Here is a 21,866-nt window from a genome sequence, read left to right on the forward strand (position 1 = left end):
TTTTTTAATGTCAAGAGTGTGAATCATTATTTAGCTTTATATATATATTGTATAAAATATATTTATGTTAGCGGCATCTTTCGCTTTACTTAATTTTTAATATTTTCAATATATGTATGTGTAGTTAGTTTGGGTATGTAAATAAAGAAGGACTTAAGTACGTGTTTGTGTGAAATATCTATTATTAGGTATACATACATACATATGGATATAGTCACGGCTACATATCTCTTGCGGGGAAGACAGAGCCAGCAGTTTTGTAAGACTGACAGGCCACGTTCAGCTGTTTAGCTTAATGATAGAATTGAGATTCAAATAGTGACGGTTTGCTGTCCTATCACCTATAAGCATAATCCCATGTTTATAAGCCTTTCCCTTAGTCAACTTTTACGACATCCATGGGAAGAGATGGAGTGGTCCTATTCTTTTTTATATTGGTGCCGGGAACCACACGGTATTACATACATACATACATACATATAATCACGTCTATATCCCTTGCGGGGTAGACAGAGCCAACAGTCCTGAGCGGACTGATAGGCCACGTTCAGCTATTTGGCTTTAAGATAGAATTGAGATTCGAATAGTGACAAGTTGCTAGCCTATCGCCTAAAAAAAGAATCTCAAGTTTGTAAGCCTATCCCTTAGTCGCCTTTTACGACATCCATGGGAAAGAGATGGAGTGGTCCTATTCTTTTTTGTATTGGTGCCGGGAACCACACGGCACCGGTATTACAAAGTAATTAAAACTAGAGGAGAAAACTGTTTAGTTGTGACTGCTAATGTTGTTCTAACTAATGCAGTGTAGTTTGTTCCGCCGCTTCTTCTACACATGCGCTTTGGAAGCGGTAGTAGTTATAATTAGATTTAAGTGATGCGACGTCAATAAGTGAAACCATGTATCTAATTTTGAAAATAAATCTATTCTTTTATATTAATGTATGGGAGTGAAAGTTGGCTGTAGCAGGAGAAGAACGAAAATAGACTAAACGCAGTGGAAATAAGAGTGCTTAGTATTATGGTGATGATGAGAGATATTATAAGGGATAGCATGATAAAGGAATCTTGTGATGTGGAAGAATAAATACATACATACATACATATGGTCACGTCTATATCCCATGCGGGGTAGACAGAGCCAACAGGCTTGAAAAGACTGAATGGCCACGTTCAGCTATTCGGCTTAATGAAAGAATTGGGATTCAAATAGTGACAGGTTGCTAGCCCATCGCCTAAAAGAGGAATCCCAAGTTTATAAGCCTATCCCTTAGTCGCCTTTTACGACATCCGTGGGAAAGAGATGGAGTGGTCCTATTCTTTTTTGTATTGGTGCCGGGAACCACACGGCACCAATACAAAACAACAAAAATGAAGAAGAAGATATAGTAACATGAATAGAAAAGGAATGCTTAGATGGTTTGGTCTACACCTCCGGAAAAGTGGCGTGATTTATGTATGTATGTGTGTATTGATTTCATAAAATTTTTATTACGTAGCCTCCATGAATTATAGTACAACATTGGCATTGATTGTGCTGCAATAGTAATTGCAAATGCAGGAGTGGGTTTTAATTCTAAATTCAATGTATATTTCTTTAAATGTACTAGTATATTTGTAGGTGTAGTACGTATAAATATAATTATATACCTACTAGCTGTCCCGGCAAACGTTGTTTTGCATTTTGTGGGTTTGAGAAATAGATGTTGGCCGATTCTCAGACTTACTCAATATGCTCACAAAATTTCATGAGAATCGGTCAAGCCGTTTCGGAGGAGTACGGGAACGAAACTTGTGACACGAGAGTCTTGGCTCTATCTACCTCGCAAGGGATGTAGACGTGATTATATGTATGTTTTTTGAATACAGAATACACATTAAAAAAATGTGGGCGAAAGTTAACCCTTTCTAATTATAATTGACAAGTTTATATTTCTGTTTCAGATGACAGGAGTCCTGAAGATTCGGAATTGGTTACAGAGTTTACCACGAGATGAGGTGAATGACAAACTCTTATAGAAAGAAAGTGCTCTATATGTGATTTTATACTGACAGAATAATACGACTTTTAAAATTCCTCTCACTCGCTTCTAAAGGAGAAGAGGCTATAGCTATATGCAAGTGTTTGTAAATGATAAAACAATTGGCAAAATGTCAAACTTAGGCGAAAGAGATTTTTATAATGCGTTGTGAAACTAAAATGATAACGATTGTCATGATAATAATTTCTTTATATTGATAATTTAATCTAAAGATTGATTTTGAAAATACTCGTTTTCAAAAACATCAGATTTAATCAAAAATATCTATAGACCTTAAAAACTGTTTTATGTTTAGACATTTTACTGAATTATGCAATAATATATTGCTCAAATTCAAGTAATTTGCAAAGAAATTTTTATCATGAATAACAGTTTATATTAGGCATAAAAGAAATTTTATCTCCTTACATATAGCAAATAACTTATTTAAGATTTTATGCTCGTATGCTAATTGTGTCAAAATGCACGCGTGCTGATTATATTGAAATATATATAAATATATAATATACTGAGTAAAAATATGATGAAAAATGTTGGTTACAATAAAAGATAAATATATAATTATTCATTGTTGATTTTGAAAAGCAATAGTTGAAGATAAATTTGAAATAGCATTCGACATTTAATAGTAAAATAAAATGTGGAATAAATAATATTTAAATACATCGAGTAATTAAAATTTATGACATTATAGAAATAATTTATTAGTACAATTCCATTATATCATTTTAGTTTGTAAGTATAGTCTATTTTGTTTGAAAAATTTATGTAATTTACCTACTTTATTATAATGTTGAAAAGGTAGCACGCTTAAAATTATCTTTAATTTTTACCAATAAAGAAATGAGCATATTTAATACAATTAACGGTAAATATCAACCCAATTTGGTTAACTTATAAAATAAACATTACATATAAATATTTGATAAAAATAATTTTGACAATGTTTAGTAAGTATTTAGTGTTCAAAACCGCCCAACAAAATTCTTAAACACGCTGTAAAAAAACACACAAAACTAACATAAAGGCAATTGTATGAATTATTGAGAACGCGTTTATAATACCTTGCTTTACCGCTGTAGGCGGTATCGATCCTTCCGTCCCGTATCTATTTAAAAATTCAACGATACTTATTGTCCATACCAATCCGACCGAGAATCTTACCAAAATAGAAAACGTTATCCAATCGATAAAGATTTCCAAATCCGTATAATTTAATGTGAATTTCAGAAAATACTTTGAACAGAAATAAAGAAAAAATTTGAAGTTAAATGAGAATTTCATATTCATAAAAAAAGAAAATAAAAGCATTTTGTTGTAATAAAAGTAAAAGGCTTGTGAATTAATGTACGATTAAAAATAAATTCGTACTTATTACATGATTATTTAATTTTTTAAATCATCAGTTAATTTATTCTATTACAATATGATTGCACTCGATAATTGTGTAATGTTTTATAAATAAATAAATATAAGTGTTGCTTTTGATGATATACAATAATATTTAAAGGTCAGATTTGGCAACATTTATTCACCTAGACTGGAAAATAAGGAATAGGTACTTAGATATGGCTAAATACTACGCACACGTTTAGATTTATTGAACTAACTTATAAGGAAAAATCTAATTGCCTCGTTTCGTAATAAAAAGAAAATCATTTGTCACTTGTAATTATTTTTCTTTTTCGATATTCAAAATTATTGTTTTAATTTTTAAGTAGAATTCATTTGAAGCAAATTATAAAAACCTGGTATTGTTCAAATCGATATTAAAAAAAACTCAATTATTTTATCAATTGTCAAATTGTAACAGCAAAGCAATTTATTAAATATCATTGTAATTTAATGTCAATTTGTTTAAGGTAGCGATCGCGATAACACAAAACTAAAACTCACAATGTCGTCTGATATTTTTCTTAATTTTTTTTACAGAGATTTTTTGATTTATCAGGAAAATACACAGAATCAACAACAATAACTGATTTTTAATGATAAATATTTATTTCTAATCGTTATTTGAAAAAAAAAATATATTAAAAATATTAATTCAAAATTTATAAATGTACATTTTAATTAAAATACTTTTGTATCAGACCGCACAAAATTAAAAATGAAAGACATTCGAGTTTTGTGTTAACACGATGAAAGTTATTTTTCCATGTCAACGTCTGAATTTTGGGTTGTGTAAGATATTTTAGTGTAATTTTTGAACGCCCATATTTGCGCTTGATGTGATATCACTATTAATGTAAGTTTCATTAACTTTAGTTCTTTTTTCTGTTTTGCTAAAATTGTTAAAACTTTAAAGGGGTTTATAATCATGATTAAATCTGGTTCTTATATAAATCAAATTGGGATTCTCAAAAAAGAAAAAGCTGCCGCACTTTCGTCATGAGCAATATCTAAGCTTAAATTGTAAATAATAATTACGAAAAGTAAGCTAAAAAATAAACTTGATTTTCAAACTTTTTCATTTCTAGTGTAATATATACTAACACCAATTCAATGTGTGTAATCTTTATGACTGTTTGTGTTACGATGTAACGATGACTGCTCTAAGCTTTGTGGCTTTTAAAAATGGAACACTTTTATACGGTTAATTTTTTAATAGGCCGTTTCAAGTTATCATTGTATACATATAATAAAATAGTAACTGACCGTTGTCTTTACCTGAAAGATGTTGTCAAAAAATTGATATGAAAGATCTATTTAAGATCAACAGAAGTCAAAAATGTGATTTTCAGAATTAGTGTCTGTCTGTATTCCCATTACGACAAAACTGATTTCAATGCGGTTTTCTCAAATGTGTTATGCTTAGTCCAACTTAATATGGTAACTGGTATATAAAAAATTCTTCCCCACCACTCTAAGAAAGCAACATCAGGTCACTTCTTTTGTTTAAAGATTGTCAGTAAACTTTAGCGCGAATGAAGTCGCGGGTAACAGAGGGGTTACTGTGAGTTTTACACTAACAATCTCGTGGAACCAGTAAACGCGAATTTGTATGGAAATTCATTAGTGCCATCGCGTTACCACTAGGTGGCGCTTTTTGAATCAATTCAGGTTCACTTGCTCATCGCGTTTTATCGAGTAAAACTCTCACTGATCCCACAGTAAGTATGATAAATAAATCGGCCATAAATAAAAATAGTCTGGAAGAGACACAGAGGTTGACACAAACTACTTTTGTTTTTGGCACTATTGCAATTTATTTATAGACTACTAGAGACCGCCCGCGACTTTGTCCACGTGGAATCAATCCCGCGGGAACTCCGGGATAAAAATGTAGCCTATATGTTTCAGCTACCTACATACCAAATTTCATTGTGATCGGTTCAGTAATTTTTGCGTGTAAGAGTAACAAACATCCATACTGACATCCTGACATACTCACAAACTTTCGCATTTATAATATTATTAGGATAATTTATGTGCCTATTGAAAAACTAGCCTTATGTAGCTCATGTTCCAATGACTTAATTCAAATTTACACTTTAATTCAATTCATCGCTTAATTACTTAGGATGCCTGAATTTTGTCAAATAAAAATCAGCTTTATGACCGCCCTGCAAGACTTTCAAAGTAAATAATTTCATGCAACAAAGTTCCGCTTTCATTTGTTAATGAAATATAGTATTTAAGTGCACCTAATTTTGTTTATATGTATAATTAAAAATCATAATTACTCGTACATTATTTAATACATCCTACGAGATTACATTTAATTGCAGCAATAGTAGAAAATATGTTTTATTGTACATTATTAATTTCTTCAAATTGACATCTATAGAACATGATTTATTTAATTTGACAAAATATCTTCTTTACATAAAGTACCTTTAAGAAGTGAATGCTTATTAATTAATTAAGCATTCACTTCTAAGGTACATGTACTTTATTTACTTTTTTTATACCAATTGGTATAAAAATTTGCTTGCATGCGAATCTTGTGTAATCACAGATGACCATGTCTCATCTATCGGTCGTATGTCAAGGAAAATTAAAGATTATATTGTCTCTTAGGTAATAATCAGAGATCGGAATAGGTAGATTGATTTTATGTACTTGCATCATGAATTACCATAGAAAGCATAACATGGATAAGCCTCTTTTCCGGGATTCCATTTCAGTACTTACACTTACAGTAAACTACATTGTCCGCGGGTAACATAGGACTACAATTTACGTGAACGAAGTCGGGGGGAAACAGCTACCACTAATATATTCTTCGTCCCACTTGTAAAAATTCCGGAAAAAATCTACAAATCCCGGACGGAGGCATGTCCATATTAATATATACGTTTCAGTTCATTGACCCCAATTCAATCTACCTATTCCGACCTTTAGTAATAATTGAAAGTCCACTTTACCTGTGAAATCATTTGTTTCGAACTATTTAGATATTGTAAAGTATAGCTTTAAGATTTGTAGGAATTCGCATTTGTGCTGGTTTTAAACGTGCAATTGGTAAAAATATACAGTAAGTTATCAAAATGTAATTATTGTACATACATACATAATAATCACGTCTTTTAAAAGTCATGAAAATACTGAAAGGCCACGTTCAGCTGTATGGCTTAATGATAGAATTGAGATTCAAATAATGACAGCTTGATAGCATACAAGAGGAATACCAAAGGTCATATGCCTATCCCTTAATCACCTTTAACGAAATCCGCGGGAAAGATATGGAGTGGTTCTTTTCGAAAGTACCGGGAACCACACGACAGAAGTTAACTGTAATTATTTAACCGATTTGTGATAGTTTTAGTAAAGACCCCGAGTTCTTGGATATATACTTTTGTACGGTTATTATGCTCACAAAACATACATACCATCACGCCTGTTTCCCATTGGGGTGGACAGAGACTATGGATTTCCATTTGCTACGGGATCCTTATAGACCTCCCCGCTTCCTCCACACTCACTACACTTTTCATGCTTCGACTATTACGGGTACTCCTAACCTTAATTATGACACTTACAAAAGCGTTTATTACGACTTCCAAAGGGAAGATCTTCCGCCAGGCTAGGTGTGATGCCTGGGGAACCGCGGCTCCGACGATGTTGAGTCGGAGGTTGTATAATATATACTCCGATCCGTGAAATCTTTGCTTGCGCGATTTAGACTATTTGTATTTTTCCACTCGTAATTGGTTAATGCTGGATGTCGTCACAAAACTATTATTAAATCAGTTCTATTATCACTACATAGTATAAAACAAAGTCGCTATTTTAGTCTGTCTGTCTGTATGCTTAAATCTTTAAAATTACGCAACGGATTTTGATGCGGTTTTTTGTAACAGGTAGAGTGATTCAAGAGGAAGGTTTTTATGTATAATTTTTTCCGAATTTTGCACCCGTGCGAGGCCGGGGCGGGTCGCTAGTTTATAATAAATCATAATTTATAGATTTCACCAATTGCACGTGCCTACGCAATCAGCTTTTACATCAAAATGTGTGTAAAGCAAAAAAAATGTTTAATATTATATCATTAAAGTGCGTTTTCATTCGTTTTGAACTGTTGCCTTATGACCTTTTTGTACATACAGAAATAAATTTAAAAAAAAAAAGTTGGTAGGAAATAAATACACTTATTGGCTTCGATTAGTGTTTTCTTTCATTCATATCTACCTCTCATTCTGACCTTTTCATACGCCGTACTTAAATTTTGTATGAGAAAATCGATTGAAGGAACTATGATGGGTGCTTCGTATTATTTATTCACAAATACTACCTAATTCTGGTGTTTCTAAATTTGTAATATGAAATGGAATTCTCCATTTTGTCGTTATTCGTCTTTAAATAACAGCCTACAGTATAGATCAGTGATTCCCAAAGTGGTCTACATTGACCCTGATAATTAAGGGGGCTATGACAACCTGCTAAGGGGTCAACGGAAAAAAAAATTGGGGTCAATAAAACGAAAATGAGGGTCCACGATAGTGGATCTTAACACATACACTGATAGTAGGTACCTATTTACTTACATCATACTATATTTTAATATCAAAACATACACATTATTTATAAAAGTACCTATGAAGTAAAAAAAATATAATATATGTGTTGGGGATGACCGAAAAGGTTGGGTTTCAGAATATTTCTTTATATTTAATGTAGTTTTTTGTGGCTGTCTCGTTTTGTCAGTGGAAAAGTAAAGACCGTATTTTTGCAATCTCTTTATTTTATTTATTCCTGCCGCTATTTAGGGGAATCTCTGGAACAAGGACAGCTGCGGGTCTACCGGGCAAAACGAATCCATAACAATCACTACATAGTATAAAACAAAGTTGCTATTTTAGTCTGTTTGTCTGTATGCTTAAATCTTTAAAATTACGCAACGGATTTTGATGCGGTTTTTTGTAACAGGTAGAGTGATTCAAGAGGAAGGTTTTTATGTATAATTTTTTCCGAATTTTGCACCCGTGCGAAGCCGGGGCGGGTCGCTAGTATGTTTATAAAATTATGTATGTTGTAAGACAGGAAACCAATATCAGGTAAGTAGGGGGTCTACCCACGGAAAAACATGGCAAGGGGTCTACGAAACAAAATAGTTTGAGGAACTCTGGCCTAGATACTAACTATTTCTGGTGTTTAATTTAAATATGAAATGGAATTCTCCAATTTGTCGTTTCTTTAAATAATAGCCTACAATTTGTAATAAATAAGTGAAGCTTTAAGAAAATCATAATAATAATGTGTTAGGATGAAGCGAAGGAAGTATGCAGAGATCGTGGCAAGTGGAAAGAGGTAGTCTCTGCCTACCCCTCCGGGAAAGAGGCGTGATTTTATGTATGTATGTATAATGTGTTAGGTTCCTCTGCAAAGGTTGCGGAGATCAGACGGGAGTCTCTCGTCCAGGGGAACGTAACTCATATCGGATCATGGTTACACATATAATTGCCTGAAGGTTTCCTCACGATGTTTTCCCTCACAGTAAGCGCATCGGTTTGTATTCAAACTAATGTACGTATCTTTGACAATTGTAATTGGTACATCAACTCGGCACTTTTTGGATTTGGCACTCTTTTTGTCTCTACAAAAAGCCTTATGGTTAGAAAGTTAGAATTGACGGCAACTTCTTTATTGTCTATGCTTCAGCAAGGATGAGATAGTTAAAGGAAATAGTAACTTTCGCCGTGTGGTTCCCGGCACCAATAGTAAAAAAAAAATTGAACCACTCCATCTCTTTCTCATGGATATCGTAAAATACATCTAAGGGATAGGCTTATAAACATGGGATTCTTCTTTTAGGCGATGGGCTAACAATCTGTCACGGTTTCAATCTCAATTCTATCATTAACCCAAACCGATGAACGTGACCTATTAGACTTTTCGAGACTGTTGGCTCTGTCTACTCCGTAAGGAAAATAGACGTGATTAAATATATGTATGTAACTTTGGCCCAGGGCGCCCACCCTGCCCCTCTGTAGATACGCCCCATTATGAACCGTATGTTACCATATTAAGTATGCACAGCTGTGGGCGGTAATCATGAGGGCAATTGTGTATTCGACACACGATCCAATTGGGGTTAACATATTACGTCGTTAGTTAAAAAAAAATTGGTAAGTAACTACCTACTAATTTTATTTTTGTTCTCCCACGAAGTGGCGGTTTAGTTCGGCATAATTGCGGTTATAGGTTGAATTTCACCATTATTACACTTTATATGTATAATTTAATAAATTTATTCTTTTAATTAATTTTTTTTATTATTATTAATTAAATTAATTTAATTAATCTTAGAATAGAATAGATTTATTTTCAAAATTGGATACAAGGTATCACTTATTGACGTCCCATCATTTAAATCGAATTATAACTACTACCGCTTCCAAAGCGCCCGTGAAGCGGCGGAACAAATTACACTGCAGCATTTTCATCGGACGTCAATATACAAATCAATACAATCTCTAATTAATTATCTTTTTATCAAGAATGAAAAGCCGTAAAATCCGTCTATCCCGCTAAGTCCTATGTGTTGTCCATTGGCGGGGCAATAGAGACACATACGTAAAGCGTGTAAGATAATAGGCGCACGCGCACATTCATCTAGTTGCTCCTTTTCCGTGTAGATCTAACTAGGTATTATCTTGAAATTCTTCTTTCAGGCGATGGGCTAGCAAACTGTCACTATTTGAATCTTAACACAATCATTGAGTCAGATAGCTGAATGTTGCCTGTCGGTATTTTCAAGACTGTCAAGGCTCTGTCTGCCCCGTAAGAGATCAACACGTAATTTTATGTATTATATGTAAGTAGTAATCATAATTATTTTGGTCAAGTATACGATTCTGACAATGTTATTGTGAAATAACCATTAAAAACAAGAATTATGTAAGCACACAAATATATTTCTATGAACTATGTAAATAAAATGATTTCCAAAATATATTCCATGTTTATTAAACCTGGTCCTTGGTTATAAGGCCAGCTGGTCCCAGGCCAATTACTGGGGACAGTCCAGCCACGGCTACCGCTTTTAATGGCCTGAAAAATGAGCAAACTTTTTGACCTGCAACACAGACAGATAAGTCATACATACATACATATAATCACGTCCACATCCCTTACGGGATAGACAATAGTCCCGAAAAGACTGAATGGCCACGTTCAGCTGCTCGGCTTAATGATGGAATTGAGATCCAAATAACACAGGTTGCTAACCCATCGCCTAAAATAAGGATCGCAATTTTATAAGCTTATCCCTTAGTCGCCTTTTACGACACCCATGGGAAAGAGATGGAGTGGTCCTATTCTTTTTTGTATTGGTGCCGGGAACCACACGGCACAGATAAGACTGTAAGCTTAAACTATTACTATTAAATTTGATCAGATATAGATTACTAATTACATTACAAATTTAATTGTAATATTTTATAATAACGTAGTTACCTCCGTCCGATTATATAAAGCTAAAGTAATAACAGTTTCAAGAGCTAAAATCAACATTGTAGGTAGTAAGGTTAATTGCTTACCCAATATTGTTTGGCACAGTGACGGTCAAGATATTAATAACTAATAATTATGTAGTTACTTGCTTTGACATAAAATTATACTCTTTAAGCACAAGATCTAACCATAAGAATGATAATATACTTCTTCTTCTAAGACGGCTATACGAGGATGGAACAGCCTCTGTGCGCACAGAAGACGTCTTGTCAGGAAACTTTCGCCCTAGTGCCGGAGTACGCCAGGGATGCATAATATCACCGCTCTTGTTCAATGTATACACTGAGTTAATAATGCGCATCACTCTAGAGGATTGGACAGACGGTGTGAAAATTGGTGGATACAAAATTGCCAATCTACGTTATGCTGATGACACCACTCTCTTTGCAACTAGTACCCAACACATGGAAGATCTACTTCAGAAAATGGAACGTGTTGGCCTCGAGTTCGGTCTGAAAATAAATCGCAGCAAGACGAAGATGATGGTTGTGGATCGCGCTAACAGTAATTCGCCAGAAGTAACTAGAATCGCGAACTGTGACGTGGTCCAATCGTACACTTACCTTGGCGCTCTGATTTCGAATAACGGTGGATGTATCGACGAGATAAAGCGACGAATGGCAATCACAAGATCGGCAATGGACAGAATGAGAAAAGTATGGAGGATAATATACTTAGAAAACTAGATTAAAAAGTAACTTAAATAGTAACAATTCTTTCTTATAATTACAAAAAAAAGAGAAACTTTAATAAGTGCTTCCATCTATAGAAAATATTTAAAGTAAATAAAACTGTGCTATGATGCTGACATCTATGTAAAACCTTAACAATCAGTACATGAAATAGTTTATAATTTGACAAATAGATGGAGCTATACAATACAATAGTATTATCTACACTAACTAGATGGCGCTGTAAGTTACATATATTATTTAGTTCTTACATTTATTACTAGATGTCGTCTAATCTAACTACAGGTCATGTTTTCTCTATGCTTCGCTAGATGGCGCGGAATTGAATTTCGCTTACTTGAAGCCTAATTCCTCACGAGGAACGCCAAGATTGACAAGTTTTGCTTCGTAAGTTGCCAATAGGTCATCATGGGCCTTCTTTAGCCTTGCCGCTTCGTATCTTAAGTCTTCTACTTGCGTGTCTTTCAGTTTCAGCAGCTCCTGAGAAAATAAAATAACAATTGAATGAATGAATTTTTGAATTAGGTATTCTTTATTGCACAATAGAACAAAACTTAGCTAGATACTTGTCACTATTGCATCTATTCCATCATTAAACAATCCAGCTGAAAATTTTGTTTTTTCTACACTGTTGGCACTATATACCATGTAAGATATAAAAACGCGATTATTATATAAGTATATATTTACAAAATAAACCTAACAGTATGCCGTGTGATTCCCGGCACCAATACAATAAATAATAGTACCACTCCATCTCTTTCCCATGGATGTCGTAAAAGGCGACTGAAGGGATATGCTTACAAATTAGCGATTCTCTTTTTACGCTATGGGCTAGCAACCTGTCATTATTTCAATCTCAATTCGATCACTACTGACTGATTGACTTTGATTCAAGACTGTTGGCTCTGTCTACCCCACAAGGGATATAGAAGTGACGATATGTATGTGTGTGTGTGTGTAAACCTTACAGTCAACTCTGTAGGGCCCAGGTCTCTACCCTCCATGTTCTTCAACTTGGTCTCCAAGAGAGCAGTCTTCAGCGCCGCTCGCTGCTGGACTTCCAGCACCGCCCTCGTGAACCGGGACTTCAGCTCGTCGCGTTCAACCATGATCCTTGGGGAAAGGGTGGGTATGGTCATCCATCCGTTATCGTAAGTATAACGGAATCCTACTACTATTATAAAGGCGAAAGTTTGTATGGATGTTTGTTACTCTTTCACGCAAAAACTACTGAACCGATTACCATGAAATTTGGTATGTAGGTAGCTGAAGACCCTGAATAACATATAGGCTACTTTTTATTCCAGAGTTCCCGCGGGATTGATAGGGTTTCCATGCGGACGAAGTCGCGGGCGGCCTCTAGTATATATATAAAGAGCTTTTTTATATGTTACGCTGTAATGCATTTGCATAGGAATGTTTGCAATGACTAAATAGATAAAAGATTTACAATTTTAATAAATGAAATAAACGGGTATTTGTATGTGATTTGTATCAGCGCCATCTAGTAGTAACGCGATGGCACTAATGCAGTTCCACACAAATTCGTGATTACTTGCTCGACGCGTTTGAACAAGTTAAACTCGAACTTACCCCTCAGGTAATAAATTTCTAAATTCTTACCTGTCAAACCTCACTTGCAGAACTTCGTATTCCCATTTCAGGACTTCAAACTGCTTCTCAAGGGACGCGAGTTGTTTAGTTTTCGCCTAAAATGTTGAATAGATGTGTAATGTTGTGTTAGACAAAAAGATTGCAATTTTAGTAGCTATACATATATATGCCGTGTGGTTCCCGGCACTAATTTAATAAAGAATAGGAGCACTCCATATCTTTCCTATGGATATCGTAAAAGGCGACTAAGAAATAGGCTTATTAACTTCTTTTAGGCGATGGGCTTGCAACCTGTCACAGTTTTAATCACAATTCTATCATTAAACCTAACAGCTGAACGTGGCTTCTCAGTCTTTTCGACACTTTTAGCTCTGTCTACCTCGTAAACGATACAGCTGTTATTATATGTAATTATTTACTATTTAAGCAGATTGACTTAGCAGATATACAAGGAGGTTGTAGAGGGTAAGGTCGGAGTGGGAAGGCCTAGACGAACGTATCTTGGTCAAATTAAGGACGTCCTGGTAAAGGGTCAGGTCAAGAGTACCCGAAACCGCCGAGCTTGCATGAAGAGAGTTATGAATGTGGGTGAAGCGAAGGAAGTATGCAGAGATCGTGGCAAGTGGAATAGAATAGAATAGATGTATTTTCAAAATTGGATACAAGGTATCACTTATTGACGTCACATTACTTTAATCTAATTAGAACTACGACCGCTCCCAAAGCGCATGTGTAGAAGAAGCGCCGGAACAAATTACACTGGAGCATTTTCATCGGACGTCAATTTACAAAGATGATTGATGACTGACGACATTTTTTAAAGAGGTAGTCTCTGCCTACCCCTCCGGGAAAGAGGCGTCATTTAATGTATGTATGTATTTACTACTTATAGTATGTACTTTACTAAACCTAGAAAATACAACATTAACCTTTAATTAAATCGTCATTTGTTCCTAAAAGTACAAACCTAAAGGCTAAACTTCAAAACCGGACCATAAATGTAGAAAACTATTTTGTTTTTCGATAGAAACTTACTCACCGCCAAAGCAGCCTTATCCCTGTCGTAATTGGACATCTGCCTCTTCAACTCCTTATTGTCTATGATGGCCAGCTCCAGAGGCTCCCTCAGACTCTTCGTCTCAGCCACGGCGTCTCTCGCAATCTTCTCAGCTCTCTCCTTCACTTTCTGCATATCCTCCATTTGCTGTTTCAAACTGCTGATCAAACCTGTAAATATTATTAGTAAAAGCCGACTAAATGATAGTTTAATAAACTGGGCCGTGTGGTTCCCGACACCAATATAAATAAAGAATAGGACCACTCCATCTCATTTTCATAGGATACCGTAAGAGGCTACTAAGGGATTGGGCGATGGGCTTGCAACCTGTCACTATTTGAATCTCAGCATACATACATACAAACATATGGTCACATCTATATCTCTTGCAGGGTAGACAGAGTCAACAGTCATTAAAAACACTGAAAGGCCACGTTCAGCTATTTGGCTTAATGATAGAGTTGAGATTCAAATAGTGACAGGTTGCTAGCCCATCGCCTTAAAAAGAATACCAAGTTTGTAAGCCTATCCCTTAGTCGCTTTTTACGACATCCATGGGAAAGAGATGGAGTGGTTCTATTATTTTTTGTATTGGTGCCGGGAACCACACAGAATTGAATCTCAATTCTATCATAAAGCCGAACAGCTGAACGTGGCCTTTCAGTCTTTTCTTGACTGTTGACTCTTCCTACTCCTGATAGGTTATAGACGTGATGTTAATTTGGTAAATTTGAAACACGTAACAACCTAGGTTTCTAAATGGACTTCGGGCTCTGAAGCAAATAATGTTTAGAATAAAATCGGTAAAAGATACATAGGATGATATAAATGTACAATAGTCTGTCGTACCTATAAATTATATATACGGGACAAATTACACTAATCGAGTTAGCCTCGAAGTAAGTTCGAGACTTGTGTTACGAGATACTAACTCAACGATTGTATATTTTATAATAAATACTTATATAGATAAACATCCAAGACCCAGGCACATCAGAAAAAGTTCTTTTCTCATCATGCCCTCGCCGGGATTCGAACCCGGGACCTCCGATGTCACAGACAAGCGTACTACCGTTGCGCCGCAGAGGCCTTTGCATGTTTGTTTAACTATTCGTATACATAGGATCCAGTAAGGGCAACTAATTAGGTCAACCTTAAGTCAGTTAAGCCACATTTCTGATTAAGCTTGACATGATTAAACGAACGCATTAATATCTAATGAATACCACTTGAACTGCATTACGAATACTTTTAACGATGCCGCAAAAATCAATACTTTACCTAGATTATTCAATGTGATGTCATTGTAATAATTTTTCAAATCAGAAAATGCTCTCTCATGATGCGCTATCAGCTCTGATAATTGTTTATTCTTCCTTTCTTCCACTTCGGCAATTTCAGTTCTGTGTTTCACTGTTAATTCCACTTTAGTTTCCTGAAGTTTCCTTTCAGCTTTCTCTTCAATCTGTTTTGCTCTTTCTTGAAACTCATCTCTTGTTTTCGATAGCTCTTCAGCGTGTATAAGTTTAGCACGTCTCAACTCATCTAACGCCGCAGAAACTTTCTCTCTCATTTCTGCACGCAATGTCCGCTTATCATTAAGCAATTCTAGCTCTTGTTCGGCATGTTCTTCCTTAGCTGCTTTTAGTGCTACTAAATTTTCAGCACGCAAAGCGGCTGCAGCGGCTTGCTGTTCATATTTAAGATGCTTTATTTTCTGTTTTTCAGTTTCGAGGAGCGCTTCATTCTCTTCTTGAGCCTCTTCAGTGGCGCGTTCTCTATTCCTCAATTCCGCTTTAGCTTCTTCTAACTGTTGCCTTGTGATTTCCCAGAAAGTTCTGATTTTGTCTCTTTCTAGTTGGAAGTAATTGCGTTCTTCTCTTTCTTTGTCTAACTCTTCTTTGACTTTGAGAGCGAACTGCTCGAGTTTCTCTCGGGTCATCTCAGATGTGTCCACGCCATCGATGATGATGGCTGAAAACGAATTTTGAAATTTATATTTATCTAACAAACAACAACAATGGCTTTTTTGATAACTGTTGCATGTAAATACATACATACATACATATGGTCACGTCTATATCCCTTGTGGGGTAGACAGAGCCAACAGTCTTGAAAAGACTGAATGGCCACGTTCAGCTATTTGGCTTAATGATAGAAATGAGATTCAAATAGTGACAGGTTGCTAGCCCATCGCCTAGAAAAGAATCCCAAGTTTGTAAGCCTATCCCTTAGTCGCCTTTTACGACATCCATGGGAAAGAGATGGAGTGGTCCTATTCTTTTTTGTATTTGGTGCCGGGAACCACACGGCACAAATACAAAAAAAAATATAATTGCATGTAAATGTTCAGTCTTTTCAAGACTGTTGGCTTTGTCTACCCTGCAAGGAATATAGACGTGACCATATGTATGTATGTATGTTGCATGTAAATCACCAAAGATTAAAAGCATACCTGGTGCCTTTTTGCCACCGCCTTTCCCTGCTTTCGGCGGCTGAAATGATAAAAATTTATGTTTTATTTTGTAAATAAACACAATAAATTTGACTTCAAAATATAACCAGAAATACGGCCCACTTTGATTCCAATCAATCACCAATCATCATTAAATATATAAAAATTAAATGTAAATAAAATCCGGCCTCAATGGCGCAGCGGTAGTACGCTTGTCTGTGACACCGGAGGTCCCGGGTCCGAATCCCGGCCAGGGCATGATGAGAAACATACTTTTTCTGATTGGCCTGGGTCTTAGATGTTTATCTGTATAAGTATTTATTATAAAACATAGTATCGTTGAGTCAATATCTCGTAGCACAAGTCTCGAACTTACTTCGAGGCTAACTCAATCTGTGTAATTTGTTCCGTGTATATACGTATATACCCAAAAAAATCAGAAACACTCACCATTATGTACAATTTAACGCGTCAGTCTACACAACTGATTATTAATAATATTGCAACGAAATCACAGTAAGTATGTGGTATTTTCCATTGTCCTTATCAAAAATAAACGTTGCCATGACAAAAACATAGTTGTTGGCATAGATACCTCTAACAGGAATACCATGGAGGTACTAAATGTTTATAAACTTCGTGAATAAATTAGTAGGTAATAGTGCCGTGTGGGGAACCACACTAAATACAAAAAAGAATAGAACCACTCCGTCTCTTTCCCATGGATGTCATAAAAGGCGACTAAGGGATAGGCTTATAAACTTGCGATTATTATTTTTGGCGATTGGCTAGAAATCTGTCACTATTTGAATCTCAATTCTATCTTAAGTCGTGACTTACGTTAGACTTACGTTCAGCTGCGTGCAGCTGAACGTGGCCCGTCAGTGTTTTCGGGACTGTCGGCTCTGTCTACCCCGTAAGGGATATAGACGTGATTTTATGTATGTATAAATTAATTAATTTAGTGAATACAACGTGAAATAAATAAATAAACATTATTTTTTCATTTGAACAGATTGAGTAAGCGTCGAAGTAAACTCGAGACTTGTATTACGAGATACTAACCCAACGATACTAAATTTTATAATAAATACTTATATACGTCAATCTGAAAACGTCAGTATTAATGACGCAATAGTTCAGGATGACAACAAATCAACATTAAAAGTTGAATCATGTAAAATCTATTAGTATATAAAGGATTCTCGTTTTAAAAATGCCAGTTAGCATAACACAGCCCGTCTTCAACTATCTCCTACTATTTGGGTTATTCTTATTAGATTTTATCATTGGAAATGGAGTTATAGATGTTGTCCAGAAAGCTCTCTGCAGGATCGTATGTTTTACAAAGAAGATTATCATTGAGGAAGCGAAACATTCAAATGTAGTGAACGAGAGTCCTATAAGTTTTTCAGTATTTTTCACTGAGATTTTAGTACTGACTGTGACCGTAGTTGTAAGTATCCTACAAAAATCATTTGAGATGAGACAAGTACATACATACATATAGTCACGTCCACATCCCCTAAGGGGCAAACAGAGCCAACAGTCCCGAAAAGACTGAATGGCCACGTTCAGCTGCTCGGCTTAATGATGGAATTGAGATCCAAATAGTGACAGGTTGCTAGCCCATCGCCTAAAAAAAGGATCGCAATTTTATAAGCCATCCCTTAGTCGCCTTTTACGACATCCATGGGAAAGAGATGGTGTGGTCCTATTCTTTTTTTGTATTGGTGCCGGGAACCACACGGCGCAAAAACTACTGAACCGATTACGATGAAATTTGGTATGTAGGCAGCTGAAGACCCAATATAACATATAGGCTTTTGATCCCGGAGTTCTCGCGGAAATTCCACGCGGAAGTAGTCGCGGGCGGTCTCTTGTATATAATATAGTCACGTATATATCCATGCATCTGTTAGGGTAGCTGCCCACCTGGTTCCAGGATTTTGCCTTTCACTACCCAAAGGTTGGCTGGAAGAGATTGCTTAGCGATAAGTCTACCTTTGCTCAACATATTCATAATGTATGTTTCTACAACATACCTATGTATTTTTTAATGAGCAATAAAGATAATTTGTATTGTATCCCTACGTATAGAATAAAACCAAAAGAAATAAGAATAAGACCACTCCATTTCCATCCAATGAAGTTCGTAAATAGCGACTAAGGTATAGGTTTATAAAATTGTTTTTTTTTTATTATAATTGTTTAGATTTAAAAAAATCTTTTTCAGATACTAAATAAATATAAGCGGAGTCGGGCGAGCGACAAACTGGACGAACTATTGGACGAAAGCAAAGACTCCTTGAGACAGACCAACGAGTTTCTGGAGAAATGGAGAATGAGACGGGTTAGTTAAACTACATACATACACATAACATACATACCTACATACGTATAACATACATACATACATATAACATTCATACATAAAATCACGCCTTATTATACATATAATCAAATAATACTTCTTTTAATACATATAATCACGTCTATATCCCTTGCGGGGTAGACAGAGACAACAGCCTCGAAAACACTGACAGCCCACGATCAGTCGCTTGGCTTAATGATAGAATTGAAATTAAAATAGTGACAGGTTGCTAAATCATCGCCTAAAAGAAGAATGCAATGTTAATAAGCCTATCCCTTAGTCGCCTTTTACGACATCCATGGGAACGAGATGGAATGGTCCTATTCTTTTTCTTATTGGTGCCGGGAACTACACGGCACGGTATGTTTGTAAATACTTTATTGCACATAAAAGAGTTACAAAAAAAAAACAATCCGCCATTGCAAATTATTCATTTATTTTATAACTATCTACTATTTCTTGTAACTGTGTAAATTTCTGTCCAATAAAGATACTATAAATGAACAAAAAAAAATAGTATGGCATAAAACATAAAGCACAATGATGGACTTGCCTCCAGGAAGGAATTTCTTCTATCCAAGGTCCGATACAAAAAGAATGAATGCAAAGAACTTGTAAACATGTGATCGCAATAAATCATCCATTCCCAGGTTCAATGGCAGATGTCAAAAGATTTCTCTTATTTGGACGAAGAGCCACAGGTGATCAAGCCCCTCAGAGTAGAGATACCCATTCTTCATATGGCTATAATAGATGTAAGTTAATACATACATACATAAAATGACGCCTCTTTCCCGGAGGGGTACGCAGAGACTACATCTTTCCACTTGCCACGATCTCTGCATACTTCCTTCGCTTCATCTACATTCATAACTCTCTTCGTGCAAGCTCGACGGTTTCGGGTACTCTTGACCTGACCCTTTGCCAGGACGTCCTTAATTTGATCAAGATACGTGCGTCTAGGTCTTCCCACTCCGACCTTTCCCTCCACACTCTCCTTGTATATCTGCTTAGTCAACCTGCTTTCATTACACGACATCATAGATATGGAGTGGTCTTATTCCCGAGAACCACACAGCAATTTATTGTTGTACAAATGAAATAACGGTAACAGTACAATAAATAACAAAACAACCATTATTTTTTCAGACCCTAGGTACCAATCGAAGTCTAGAACGAGGTGACGCAGGCGACTCAGCCAACATAACCAACTCAGCTATACTCTCAGTCACATCCCTAGACGACGATTACGAATCTATACCAGATCAAAACATTCCTGATGATGTGAAGAATTGCGAATTCGGCAGTCGACATCTTTGGAATGTCATGGAGGAAGATTCGTGTGAACATTTTGATATTTAAGAATGTTAGTGTGTGTTGTCACGTCTTGGTAATAAATTTTGTGGTGTTCACGAAAATATTTTATTATAATTTAGATATTCATAAAGCTTCAGATTTGTCTTCGATTGAAAATTGTCAAGAATCAGATATTGTTATCGGAAATACATAGTCACGTCTATATACTTACCTTGTAGGGTAGACAGAGCCAACAGTCACTGAAAGGCCACGTTCAGCTGTATGGATTATTGATGGAATTGAGATTCAAATAGTGATTTTGCTTGCCTATCGCCTACAAGAAGGATCCCAAGTTTATTATCCAAGTTTATTATTAGTCGCTTTCTACGACATCGATTGGTAATATATTTTAGTGGTCCTATTCTAAGTAATTAGCCTTTCCTTAAGTCGCCTTCTACTACATGTATATTTTACTTTTTTCTTTTATTTGACATTATGTGTAAGATAGTGGTCCTATTCTAAAACCCCATGAACCACACGGCACGGCACATCAATATATATATATATATAGTCATAGTCATAGCTTAAAGTAATTACCAATTCCCTTTACATCCAAAATCGACAGTCGTGTTATTAACAACAAATACTGCATAAGTAATGTAATAAGCAGAAAATTCAGGCGCTAATCCCTCAAAGGAACTTGGGTGTTAAATCCTACTTAAGGGGATAAAAGTGGGGATTAAAATGTCCATACCAACTGAAGATATTATTATTTTTTTTTGTTTTGAAGTGATGTAAAAAATTTAAGAGCTTCTTCGATGACCAAGACAAAACTATCAGGTAATCGTGTGTTTGAAAAAATAATGTCTAGGTAAGTGAGCAAGAAAAAGTGGTTAAAAGGCTTTTTAAACACGGATATTATCTTACGTCTATTCGGGATTAAGTCTAAAAGAAAATCATTACGGGTATAACGACATACACACATACAATAATCACGTCTATATCCCTTGCGATGTAGACAAAGCATACACTCTTGAAAAAAATGAAAGGCCACATTTAGTATGGTTTATTGATGGAATTGAGATTCAAATAGTGACTAACTAGCCCATCGCCTACAAGAAGACTCACAATTTTATTAGCATATACATATATATAGTCACGTCTATATCTCTTGCGGGGTAGACAGAGCCAACAGTCTTTAAAGACTGAATGGCCACGTTCAGCTATTTGGCTTAATGATAGAATTGAGATTCAAATAGTGACAGGTTGCTAGCCCATCGTCTAAAAGAGCATTCCAAGTTTGTAAGCCTATCCTTTAGTCGCCTTTAACGACATCCATGGCAAAGAGATGGAGTGGTCCTATTCTTTTTTGTATTGG

General features: G+C 35.5%; 2 protein-coding genes across 2 annotated transcripts; one reads left to right on the forward strand and one right to left on the reverse strand.

Moving 5' to 3' along the window:
- Positions 1-10,421: 10,421 nt before the first annotated feature.
- Positions 10,422-17,312, reverse strand: LOC106131545 (dynein regulatory complex subunit 4). The gene is made up of 8 exons (XM_060949996.1): positions 17,269-17,312; positions 16,819-16,858; positions 15,645-16,337; positions 14,346-14,533; positions 13,316-13,401; positions 12,661-12,805; positions 12,027-12,169; positions 10,422-10,535 (listed from the first exon to the last, which is right to left on the reverse strand). Exons 1-8 carry the CDS (start codon positions 17,269-17,271, stop codon positions 10,451-10,453), a joined length of 1,383 nt encoding a protein of 460 aa, XP_060805979.1. The 5' UTR covers positions 17,272-17,312; the 3' UTR covers positions 10,422-10,450.
- Positions 17,313-18,034: 722 nt separating this feature from the next.
- LOC106131465 (uncharacterized) lies at positions 18,035-20,554 on the forward strand. Its single transcript, XM_060950156.1, has 4 exons — positions 18,035-18,274; positions 19,055-19,171; positions 19,843-19,947; positions 20,342-20,554. The coding sequence occupies exons 1-4, from the start codon at positions 18,035-18,037 to the stop codon at positions 20,552-20,554; spliced, it is 675 nt and encodes a 224-aa protein (XP_060806139.1).
- The last annotated feature ends 1,312 nt before the right edge of the window (positions 20,555-21,866 follow it).

Source organism: Amyelois transitella, chromosome 20 (genome assembly GCF_032362555.1).
Source record: "Amyelois transitella isolate CPQ chromosome 20, ilAmyTran1.1, whole genome shotgun sequence".
In the NCBI taxonomy this organism is placed as follows: domain Eukaryota; kingdom Metazoa; phylum Arthropoda; class Insecta; order Lepidoptera; family Pyralidae; genus Amyelois; species Amyelois transitella.